The 12,958-nt window shown below is 40.6% G+C and overlaps 1 protein-coding gene across 3 annotated transcripts in view; it reads right to left on the bottom strand.

Annotated features, from left to right (window-relative positions):
* The window catches only part of rfng (RFNG O-fucosylpeptide 3-beta-N-acetylglucosaminyltransferase), a 62,513-nt gene that overhangs the window by 11,888 nt on the left and 37,667 nt on the right, over window positions 1-12,958 (bottom strand). For all 3 annotated transcript variants that reach the window (XM_051936521.1, XM_028819676.2, XM_028819677.2), the window contains exons 3-7: window positions 9,452-9,500; window positions 7,113-7,215; window positions 2,850-3,003; window positions 1,177-1,262; window positions 506-671 (exon numbers count right to left, since the gene is read on the bottom strand). In XM_051936521.1, the coding sequence (XP_051792481.1) occupies window positions 506-671; window positions 1,177-1,262; window positions 2,850-3,003; window positions 7,113-7,215; window positions 9,452-9,500 (558 nt within the window). The remainder of the gene's footprint in view (window positions 1-505; window positions 672-1,176; window positions 1,263-2,849; window positions 3,004-7,112; window positions 7,216-9,451; window positions 9,501-12,958) is intronic.

The following is a 12,958-nucleotide window of genomic DNA, read 5'->3' as shown; positions in this document are numbered from 1 at the left end:
ATATTTACATACAGTTTGTACAGTCTGGAACTGATTAATTGTAATTACATACAATCTTATAGGGAAATTACGTTTGGGTCGCGTCCAGAGTTTTGGAACGAATTACGGTCGTGACCAGAGGTACCACTGTACTGGACATGTCAACGGTAATTGTCTTGCAATATGGGAAAGTATTTTTAAAATTTTTTTCTAAAGACCAAAGAACAATGTAAGATCAATAAAATGGAAACACACACAAAATACAGTTTCACAATGCTGACCATGCAAAAATAATTATAGGATATAAATGTGATGTATATTCTGGACTTTGGGACTCTGCTCTACTGTAATTATATATAATTTTGAGTGATCGAACAGCTCAACTCCAAACAGATATCCTATATTATTTTCTTCTTCTTGCAAGGGCGCAAACCCAAAACACATTTCCAAAAACTTCAGCGCTGGGGCCTTTTCAAGATGTGTTGTTTTATATAAAAACAAAAACGCAAACTGCTCAATTTCTGACCTGTCGAAGTACGGCCTCAGTAGGAAGTCGCTGTAGATTCTCTAGGTGAGAGTGGAAGAGATGACTGTGAATCATTTGAACCTCCAGTAAGGCCTCAATAATGTAGCCAATGGTGCAGTCGTCAGGGAGTCGAATTTTCTCTGCAGTGCTGATAAAGTTCCCCAAGCTGCAAGGCAACATGAGACATGCTTTTGGCACACTAACTCTTAAAAAAGCAAGAAAGTGCAAACAGACACAATAGCTGTCAAAGGTTAAAGAACTGGAGAACTGGTTTTAAAACGGAGTTCCAAATACGTTTTCTTCCTTGATGCAGCTTGGCCGCTGTTAAATTGAGACTGGGTTGCCTTTTACGTCAGGATTCAAATTCAGCTTCTAATTTATTCTCGCACGTGAAGTTCTTACTTGCAGATGCCTAACAAACCCGTGAAAACAGGACATCTTTACTCCACCCAGTGGGCTTCTGCAAGGACTTCTCCCTGCCAGTTTCTCCCATGTACAATAATCATGACTTTATCTTGATGAACATCGCTGAACTTTACTGTTTAAAAAGAGAGTATATCAGACTAGAGACTAACATTACATCTAGTCGATAGCCTCATCTTTATCATTGATGTTCAATGACAGAAATTTCTCAAACTTATTTAATGTGTTTTGTAAAATGGAATTGTTACCTGGCCCAAGGACTCATTTTTAGGGCCAATCCACGGCTTATGCAGAATCCAGCACCACCTGTTGCAAACCAGAATTTTACTGATACCTGTAAAGTGAGGGGGAAAATGCAAAAATATTAATAAAAATTAATACAGAGCTACAACTATAATGCTTAGAGTGGAATTAAAGCATTTTCTTCTACATTAAGGAATCCAACAGGGTGTTTGTTGTGGAATTATTTACAGTGTCATGATGGGGAGGAAATAAAAGTTGCCTCAAAAAAGTATACACAGTATAGATTTTAGTATTTCATATAAAGTGTAACAGAATGATAGCATTTTGCTGGTAAATATCTTAAATGTTTAAAATATCAACAGACTCTAGACCCAAAGTCATTTATCGCATATACTCACATATAAGTCGGGTCTTGAAACCCGAAATATCGATCTTAAAATTAGATCCTGACTTATGCGCCCGTTCAAAAATACGACACTTCTTGCCTCCTCCAATTTCACACCAGTTTCTCAGATGCATCAAATTTTGTTGCAGCAGCACAGTTACCAATTTCTTTCACTACTACAACGACTTTTAATTTAAAACCAGCTTCATATTTTCTTCTGATCGAACACTCCATCGTAGATAAGGGATGCTCTTACAATAAAGGTGTATGAAGGTGTGAGATACAAAAAACACAAATCAGTGCAAACGTCACTTCGGAATAGTTTGGGTATCACCGTGTGGTCACAATACATAGAAAACAAGGCCGTGTGCTCCGTGGTTACGCTCTCAGGTGGGCGTTAGCATATCGTAATCTCCTCAACCAATAGCGGGAGTTCTCCTCATTCAACTTATACAACCAACATTATAAAATACCGGAAATTATACAGTAAAATCAAGTCCCGACTTATCCGCGAGTATATACGATAACCTTTTAAGTCCATTTGTACTATACAGTAGCTCTGTACTGTAAATGCAAACTACCTTAAGGCGAGGCTGACTGTAAAAGCTGCTCTATAAAATAAATGTGGCTTGTTGCTAATACAGCTACTGGAATTGTTCGGAGAAAATTTCAAATGCTTGTTTCATGTGTAAGCATCAACAAAGTTCTTTACAACATTAGTGTCTAAACTTGGAGCTGGAGAAACCTGTTGCAATTATAAGTAAAAGTAATTATTAATTCAGCTGACGCCCTCAACTAAGGTGACTTAAAAGTAAATCCACATCATCAGTAATTATAAAGTACACGGCTTAATTTAGTCGTCCACCAAATTTTGAAGGAGTTTTAATTCAGTTCAGAATCGTGGAGTGCCAGCCAGAGACGACTACCCTAGCAAGACAGGGCAGCTGGCGACAGGGTGCCAATCCATCACAGGGCATTTTACATTTTAGTGCCAACCTATTCTTGTAAACTTTGATATTAAATGAGCACCTAACTTTTTATGATCTTTTAATATGATTATTTTAAAATATTTCCTATCGTTTGCTTCTATTACTTTTTACTGTGTTTTAATAATTTATTGCAGTAGCAAGTTGGGTCAAGATATAGTGTTAAGGACACCTAGCATGGATGACTGCCATATTTTCACAGGGGTTCAGATTTTGAGAATAAGGGAGATGACAAAAATACTAGAATAGGAATAGATCAACACAATAAAGCTAAACGTTTATCATTGCTGTATTATAGGTTTCTCACCAGGCCATCACTTTTGACTCTTTCCGGTGCCTCTATGGGGTGATCCAGGCTGGGTCGCCCAAGATACACATCTTGAGTGTGGGAATACCTGGACAGTAAGCGTATCAGACCGACAAGGTTGACATAGTTGTCATCGTCCACATGGCAGAACCACCTACATGGAAATAAAAACAAGTGTAGTTATACTGTGGCATCTCATCCTCACTCATAATTTGCTACAGCATAAAGATATTCTGTTGGTTTGTTTTTTATGGAGGTCACTTGGGGAGAATTAGCAGCCAAATGCTTCCAGTTTTTTCAGTTTTATGTCTTTGCTGCGGCGGCACGGTGACGCAGTGGGTAGCGCTGCTGCCTCGCAGTTAGGAGACTCGGGTTCGCTTCCCAGATCCTCCCTGCATGGAGTTTGCATGTTCTCCCTGTGTCTGCGTGGGTTTCCTCCGAGTTCTGACCCTGTAGTTAGGATATAGCGGGTTGGATAACGGATGGACGTCTCTGTTGCATGCATGTGGTTTTAAAACAGAAGGATCTTAATGGGCTGGGGGAGATCCTTTAAAAATGATTAGCGCAAGTTGGGATCTGACTTTCACATGCATTTATTTTTTTTTCTTATAGAATGAAATGGCTATTATGTGGATCAAGAATAGATTCTCCTTTGGCGGACTCCTGAATAGCCTTCATTTCGGGCAGCGGTTCTCAAACTGTGGGGCGTGCCAAATAAATGAACAAGACATCAAAATTAATTTTTTACATTTTTATTTCAAATTTAAATTTGCAAGCATATAATCACAATGAATGCATTATAACTAAAATTAAAATAAAACATTTCTAAGGCATAGATCTAATGACTAATATGTGCCTGCTTTAAAGTTCGAGACGTATCGGTATCTGTCGCAAATATTTGGGTAACAGTAGATCAGGTGATAATGCGGCACGACTGCACCACATTGGCAGCGTAGCCAATATTGCCAAATTGAGTTAAATAATTTACTGCGTGTTGGGTTATTTTCATGATACAACTAACAGCGGTATATTATTTGTCGGACAAAAATACATTTGTCTCGCGCAGATTTACTTCATCAGTGTCCTCGTCTACGAGATTTTTAAAAATTAAAACATATTTAATTGTTTCTTTACATAAAAAAATAATTAAATAAGAATAAATAATTTATTCTTTGTTTTTGGGATTAGAATTACTACCAAAAAAGTAAACAAGTATATGCTCAGACGGATGTTGACTATATGAGTGAGGCACGCCGACTGAGACCGAGCATGGGAGACGATTACCCACAATCCCGCAGCAAGAGAGACAGAGAGAAAACCACCATCAGCTCAGTTGTGATCATGTGATGCTCAGCAGACAAAGCGTATACGTACTGCTCGTATTGCAAGACCTCGCTCGTTTATCAAGTTAAAATGTATTAAAAATGTTAGCTCGTCTTGCAAAACACTCGCAAACCAAGTTACTCACAAACTGAGGTTTTACCGTACCTAATACCAGGAAAACCCATTTACTTCAAGGAACAGCACAAAAAGTGTCTGGAAACAAACGTTTTTAGTCCAAGCTGATTTAATAAAAAAAGTTTTAGCAAACCTTCTTTTCTGTCCAAACGGTGCCCTACTGGTTTGAGATCGGGATCGGGCCATTGGAGTACACTACAGTCACATTCGTGGAACCAGCTTGGGATGATGCGAGTTTTGTGACTTTGCACGTCATCCATTTGAAAGAAAAGTAGACTGTGATGGTCAGCAACAGTGCTTAGGTATGGCTGTGTCATTCAAATGACAATCATTTGCTATAAAGATGCCTAACGTTTGTCAAGAAGACATTTCTTATACCATTGCAATGCCATCACCATCCCGCACTAGTGACACAAAGCAGGATGGATCCATGAATTCAGGCCTTTCAAACTCTATCATCTGCATGTTGCAGGAGAAATCAAGATTCTTCCACCCAGGCAACATTTTTCCTTTTCCAAACTTCAGTCTTCCAGCTTTGGTAATCATTTGCAATTTTTAGCTTACTGGAGTGGAACGCTGTATGGCCTTCTGTTGCTCAAGCCCACCCAGCATATTGTGCCTTCGCACTTCTGAAAACCACTGCTGTAAAGTATTTGTGGTATTTCTGTAAGCTTACACAAGACTGGCCATTCTCATGTGACCTCTCGTTAATAAGTTGTTTTTGCCTACACAACTACGTACCTCTCACTGGACCTTTTGTGTTTGCTCTCAGAGATGATGACGCAAACCAAATCCCTGTTCTTTATAGCTTTTACTTCAAGTTATTGCAGCCTGTAATGTGTTCAGAGTAAATTATCTTCATGGAAAATCTAGTTCAGTATCTTGTCTGCAAGGTATATATTACTTTTATTTATGACATTTCAACTAGCTTCTACTTGGTTAGTTAATTTCCCTTTTTTTACACATATTTCTTCCACTCTGCTGCCTTCCATTTATCAAAGAGATGAACTACTACATCCATACTACTGTATAATACAGTAATATGAAATATTAGTGTCAACAGAAAGCACTTTAACTTTCTGTACACATATGGATGTCACTTAGACCAGGGGTCGCCAAGTCCGGTCCCGGAGGACCACCGTGGCTGCAGGTTTTCATCCTAACCCTTCTCTGAATTAGTGCCCTGTTTGTGCTGCTAATTAACTTCTAATGAATTCATTTTAATTGATTTGCTCTTGAAGACTCAGACCCCTTAATTTTTACTTTTTCCTTAATTAGCAGCCAAACAATAACGAGATATAAAATGAGCCAAAATAACTGGTGTCCATCATAGAATATCTGAAAATAAAGAAAGATGAAGGTCTCAGGAATGTTGATCTGCTCAGGACCCCAAAGCATTTCACCAGAGCTCTTAGAAAGAGAAAATCAACCATTTCGGAAATGTCTGCTAATGCACCACAAGAGCAGCAACAAGCCACGAAATTAAAGAACGAGTTTAATTAACGACGAGGCTCAGCACCTCATTAAGCTGCTGGTTGGAGTGAAATTGGTTGGAGTTTGAGGCCCTGACTTAGGTGGTCGTCTGTTGGCTCCCTCACTTCACATTTCATTTCTGTTTGGGTGCCATTTAAGGAAAGAAATGAAGCAATTCAGAGGAACGATGAAGAAATCTTAAAAAAGCAATTCAATTTAAGTGAATTCACAAGAAGTTAATTAGCAGCACAAACAGGGCACCCATTAAGAAAAGGGTTAGGATGAAAACCTGCAGCCACGGTGGTCCTCCAGGACCGGACTTGGCGACCCCTGACTTAGAAAACAACAAGGGGGCTCCGCCCCCTGCTCGCTTCGCTCGCCTACCCCCGGCGTTGGGTATCCCGAAATACATTAGTCGAGCTCGTTCGTTTTGGAGCCGTGCCTGCTTTGCCCGCGGCATTTCAGACGCGCGTTGTAGGCGCCTGCGTTCATTGATTGTATCCATGTGGGCGCGTGTTTGTATATCCGTCAGTCGAGCTCGTTCGTTTTGAACCCGTGCCTGCTTTGCTTCCATAGCTTCAGACACGCGTTGTAGGCGCCTGCGTTCATTGATCTTATCCAGGTGGGCTCGTGTTTGTATCGTTGAACTGTATTGTGTTTGAATTTGGTGTAAAGCGTTCAGCGGTTTGTACAATCCCAAGCAGCACATTATTCCTAACTTCACTCCGCAGTAGTGCCACTCACAATATGGCGGTGACGCTTGCGCCTTCCATACTATGTCGGGTTTCACTATGCTGTGTAGGCGCCTTTGCCTTTCGTACTTTCCCGCGCCTTCCGTACTAACTTTGTGGACCTGTGGGGCCTCCGTAGCCTCTTCCGTTTGAATCTGGGCTGCAGCGCAGAATCCTCTTTTTGGCGTGGCTGTGTCGGTAGTCGTTAGCTACGGGCGCGTTGTTGCTTCATTTCTCATTCACGTCAGTTGAGCTCTTTCGTTTTTGGTCCGTGACTCCTTCGTGCGCGGTGGATACGACTTCGCTTGCGGTGTATGAGACGTGCGCTGTACGCGCCTGCGCAGTACGTCTCATGGTCCCATCGCCGTGTACCTGCGTCCATGCCATCCGGTTTACCATTCTCGGTTAGTAACATGGATGTTGTTCTGCCAAGTATGGTGTGAATTTCAAAAGTGAAACGTCTGTCATAGTTGGAGTAGTGTAGGATACATCGGTCCAGCATAAACTAAACTGACACAGCCCATCAAAAGTGTGGCTCCTGGCAGTTTCTTTGGCATTTTGTCTAATGAGTGAGCAGCGAGGCCCTACCGGTGATACTCACTTTTTCCCTGATTCAATGAACTTGTCGTATTCCACAGACATCTTGCAGCACAGGGCCTGACGAGTGTGAGCGGCTGAACAGTTGGTGTTAATCAGACGATCTCCTGTACAGGAAGGGAAGCTGGTAAGTGGATGCATCTACTGGAATAAAGTTAGCATTAATATGAGACATATTTACAGAACTAGGGTGTTGTACCGTGTTAGCCATTATGAATGTAGTGAGAAGTCAAGCAAAATTATACCTTTTATTGGCGAACTAAAAAGATTACAATATGGAAGCTTTCGAGGCAACTCGGGCCCCTTCTTCAGGCAAAGATGGAATGACATATTTACAGAAAGATCTTTCTTGCAGTTCAGGGACAAGGAGAAAGAAAAGGATACTAAAACCACCTTTGATTCATTTAATGAAATCCACTAAATGATAACTACTTGCTACCCATAAGACATATTAAAAATCATTGAGTGTATTTCTCATCTAGATAATTATAAGTGGGATCAGGTACTGTACAGGACAAACAAAACCAGCTAGATATGTGAGAAGCACCAGCAATGTACCATAATGCTTCAGAATGAGGATCCTTTATGAATTAGACTTATTACCTCGCAGCTGTGCCAAACGTTTCAGTTAAGACCAAGATCATTAACTAACTCCAAGCTTAGTCTTTGATTAATGATAATCATAAAACAAGAGAGGAAAGGTTCTGCTCCATGAGGCTGATTTTTCTGTCAATGCTTAGATAGCAATACAGTGATCACCCGCTATATCGCAGATTTATTAATATTTTTATTATTATTACTAGGGGGTTCAGTCTACTGCTTGCTTCACTCATTCACCCCCGGGTTTGGTTTACCGGATAAACAATTTAAAGAGATTGTTATTTTCATGGGAATTGTTACATATGCATTATTTTCAATTTTACTTTAAAACTTTTGTAAAAACAATATTTTGTCCTTTATTTCCTGCCCCTGGTGTGGTTACATCTCTTTCTCGTGGGACTTTTAACGCTGCTCACGTTGTGAAGGGGGGGTCTGAATACACGCTAAAGAGATGCCGTCGGATCAGCTGCTGCTGCCAGCCAGCTGCGTGTTCTGTTTGGCGCACTTTGCGTCAATCACTTAAAAGCCTGTACAGCAGCTGTCCTTTTACAACTTCGCGTCTCTGCCGCTAGCGTTCTGGAGGAGGAGGAGGGTGGGGGGTGTGAGGGCTGAATGCACACTAAGGAGAAGTGCTCAGATCATCTGCTGACGAGCTGCGTGTTCTGCTTGTCGTTGTTTTAAGAGCTGAAGTGTGTCTGCCAAAAGCATTCCAACAACTGCGAGGTTAGATGTCAGTGAACTTGTTTTAAATTGTTTGTAAGTGGGGCGTGACGTGCAAAAGTCACCGTCTCACAGGTTTTGCTTCCTAAGGTTGTAATATCTAGTCTTGCGTGTCGTCAAAGTGTCTCTCCGAGATGATCTGGTCTCGATCACTTCGCTCAACCCCCCCTGGAGGCGCACTACGCTCCTGCCACTTCACGTGTCTCCTGCTCACGTTGTGAAGGAGGGGAGCTGAACGCACGCTAAGTAGAGGTGGACGGATCAGCTACTGGCTTTGTTCTGCTTCTGCCAAGATGCCAGTTCTGCTTGTCGCTCTGTGCGTCGATCATTTAAAAGCCTGTACAGCAGCTGTCCTTCTGTCTCACTGCCTTGTCTTGCATGACGTTAAAATGTCCCTCGCGGGATGTCAAATTGTCTTCTGAGAAGATCACGTCTCGTCTCCCTGTTAAGATTTTTTTTTTATAATAGAGAGATGTTACTCATATCCTTAGCCCGACATCCACATATCATATGTGTTTACAAAGTGTGTTTTAATAAGTTTACATGTGTTTAAAGCGGGTGGGAGGAGTATTTTAAGGCTTAAACTATAAAAAAATGTTTATTTATATGATCTTTCTATATCCAGGATTTTCACCTATCGCTGATGGGTCTGGAACGTAACTTCCACAATAGGCGGAGGATCACTGTACATCACTTAATGACCTACTGAAGCCATATTCTCTCATTCACAAATGTCAAGGCCAGGTGTTTACACTTGTCGATTATATGTAAACATCAAAAAAAGCACCCTGGTAATTTCCACCAGACATCCTAAAAATGGAAAAAAAACTGACATGCCCTGCCAAACTGTTAATTTAAAAAAAATAAAGAGTGCAAAATCCACTGGTGCCTCCACCACAGAGCACATTTGCTGTTTCTGACCACTGACTGGAGAAGTAACAAAGCCTCAGAGAGACAGAAGAACTTCTCTGTGGTGATGAAAGTGGAAGCAGGAGGGCTGTGAGTTATATTTATAAATTGTACCTGCTTTTATTCTGAGGTCTTTGTCTTCTCCATCTGTAAATATGAAAGTCTGAAATAAAAGAAAGAAGATAAAGTTAAAAGGCAGAAAAATGTATTTGTGATAGTCCAAAGGCTTTTACAGTGCAATTCATATATGGGTGCCATTTGATGAAGACTTCAGGGCTGTGGAGTCGGGAGATAAATCCTCCGAGACTCCTTAGTTTCTGGAACTTCTGACTCCGACTCCTCTGTATTTAATATGCTAAAGTATTTTCCATGTTGATTGAAGGACAGCAACACACACGTCGTCATTTAACCACAGAACTACTGGCTAGGAAGCCGACTCTCTACTGTGTTGGCCAGTTTAAACCCCTGAACACACATCAGGCCACGGCACACACCTCCACCTCCACCATTACACTTGTTTACACTCACATGAACTTGTTAAACACATTATATCTGAAATAAAATGAAAACACTTTTTGTAATGTACCGTAATCCCGATTACAAGATGTGAATGTCCGGTTGTTTAATAGCTCAGCTGAACTCCACACTAGTAGTAACACAACTATGCACTGGGCTTTATTCTTACATCAGAGAAGTACTTCATTAGGACTACTGTTTGTGAAATGGGACATTTGAACTTGCTGTATTTTTTTTCACTACAATTTATTTGGAGTCAGGGTCGATATATTTTTGCCGACTCCGACTCCAGGTACCCAAAATTGTCTCCGACTCCTCGACTCCACAGCCCTGGATCTCTTGTCAGAACCCTTGATACTGAGAGTGCGTCCATCAGTCCCCAGCTTGTTGTTTGTTTACCCAAAAGGGAAAAACAAAATGCTTAAGTTTCACTACTCCATAATTATGGCTATGCCTGTTATATTTCTTTAAACAACCATTAAAGTATTTTAAGTATTGCAATATAAGAGAAGACTAAAAAAACAGCCTAATTTATTCAGCCCTTGGACACAAGTTCATTACAAGGCACAGATGACTCTGAATTATGCAGGTGTTCATTTAACATACACAACTGTGGGACAAACGAGGAAACTGGAACACTTACAGAAAATGTGTGCAAACACAAAGGATAAAATGCAAATTTTACAGAGCCAGTAACCACAGCAGAATCAAACCCAGGTCCATAGTGTTGTGAGGCTGTAGTACTCGCTATTACTCAGACACGCTACTTATATGAAAAGATGAGTGTGCCAGATTTTCAGTACGATGCAAGCTCCTTTCCTAAATGTGATTATTTTCTTGCCGGATCAAACAAACGTTTGCCACAGATGTCAGAACCATCTTATCTGCAAATGCATACTTTGTTAGTCTCCCATGTCAAAGCTCAACTCTTTTCACAGCAGCTTCCTTTCAGCTCAGTGCAACTCATTCTTTCACTTGTTTAACTTTAGGTCCTGGTCTGGGAGCGGCCTATTAATCATGTCCAGAAAACCAGCAGACATTAAGCATACAGAAAGCTTTCCTGATCAAATATGCTTAAAGGAGACGTCGGAACAATGTCGGCTAAACGAGGTTTAAATGTCAAAAACAATCACGTTTAACATTTGTACAGTGTACCGTATGTCACATAAGCATATTTCTACATATACGATATACAGAGTTTACAGCTTGAACCACCTGCCATGGCCTGGTATTGTTATTGCTGCATTTGTGCCTGAAACACAGGAATGCAATTTTGGAGATCCGTTTCTTTTTGAAGTTAAATTCATATTTCTTTACTATTTAATGTATGCACCTGCATCCGTGAAGTCAAAATATAAGGCAGGATGAACGTAACCCCCCTTCCACTTTGTTAAATATTATTAGTTTCATTTGTTCTGTTTGACAAAACAAGAGCTAAAAAAACAATTTCAAGGTTTATTTACATTGTTCTGCTGTGCAAACAGACTTTTGGTGGAAAACATTGGCTCTTCATTATCATTTATTGCTTTTTCTACTTTTAGACATTCATCCTAAAGCAGCAGATTTCAGTGCGCTCAGTCTATCAGTAAACCATTTTTTCCTTTTCTTGTGGATTTAATGAATTTTAATAATTTATTGGCTTATTAAATATAAAAATGAGTTTTTAATGTAGACTGCTAAATGGCACGCAGCTTTGACCTGGAGACCATGCACATTGAGAAAACTGGTTTTCTTAACTATACAGACATCTTGGATGTTTAAAAACTAAAAAGAAATCTTCAAATTAATTTTTTCTTTAAATTTTATTGATTTTATTGTAATCATTCCATACAAATAGATCAATTTTTACAAAAAATAGGATTGAAAACAAATCAGCCCTCACCCCTGAGAAAGAGAGCATGGCCAACAGAGTAAAACTTAAAGCTATCCATCCATCCATCCATTATCCAACCCGCTATATCCTAACTACAGGGTCACGGGGGTCTGCTGGAGCCAATCCCAGCCAACACAGGGCACAAAGCAGGAAACAAACCCCAGGCAGGGCACCAGCCCACCACAGGGCACACACACACACACACACACACACACACACTAGGGACAATTTAGAATCACCAATCCACCTAACCTGCATGTCTTTGGACTGTGGGAAGAAACCCACGCAGACACGGAGAGAACATTCAAACTCCACACAGGGAGGACCCGGGAAGCGAACCCAGGTCTCCTAACTGCGAGGGAGCGCCACCGTGCCACAACTTGAAGCTATTAAAAATAAAGAAATTGATGAGTTTAATAGGCAGATAAAGATAAATGGAGAAGAAAAAGAAATGGGAAGAGAATTTGCTTCCTCAGTGCTTTAAGAGCTTATTCTAAAATGTTATTGAGGAGATCCTGCCAGGTTTTGAAAAAGTTCAGCACAGATCCTCTAAGTGAGAGTTTGATTTTTTTCCAATTTCAAATAATATAAAACATCGGTTACCCACTGACTTAAAAAAGGAGAGTTAGGATTCTTCCAGTTTAGCAAAATAAGTCTGCGTGCCAATAGTGCAGTAAAGGCGATCACCGTTTGTTTGTCCTTCTCCACTTTAAGCCCCTCTGTAAGTCCACCAAACACAGCTGTTAGTGAATTAGGAGGGATTGGGACCCCAAGGCTGTCTGAAAGGCATTTAAAAATCTTGCTCCAAAATGATGTTAATTTGGCGCAGGCCCAAAGCATGTGATCCAGTGAGGCTGGAGCTCGATTGCAGCGTTCGTAGGTTGGATCTAGCCCTGGAAACATTTTGGACAGTTTTAGGCGAGACAGATGCGCTCGTTATTTAATTTTGAGTTGAATAATTGTATGCTTTGGGCATATGGAGCTCGAGTTAATTCTCTGCATTGCTCCCTTCCGCTCATTTTCTGATATGTTGAGTGAGAGATCCTTTTCCCATTGTCCTCTGGGATCTTTGAAAGGGAAAGACTGTAAAATGATTTTATATATTGCAGAAATGCTGTCTGAGTCCTTGAAACTGAGCAATATTTTTTCCAGCATAGAGGAAGGTGGGAGGTGAGGAAAATCGGGCAGGTTCTGTTTAACAAAGTTTCTAATTTGAAGATAGTGAAAGAAAT

This window comes from Erpetoichthys calabaricus, chromosome 14, assembly GCF_900747795.2.
Source record: "Erpetoichthys calabaricus chromosome 14, fErpCal1.3, whole genome shotgun sequence".
Taxonomy (NCBI): domain Eukaryota; kingdom Metazoa; phylum Chordata; class Cladistia; order Polypteriformes; family Polypteridae; genus Erpetoichthys; species Erpetoichthys calabaricus.
The sequence above is the reverse complement of the archived record's forward strand: the minus strand, read 5'-3'. Positions and strand labels throughout refer to the sequence as shown.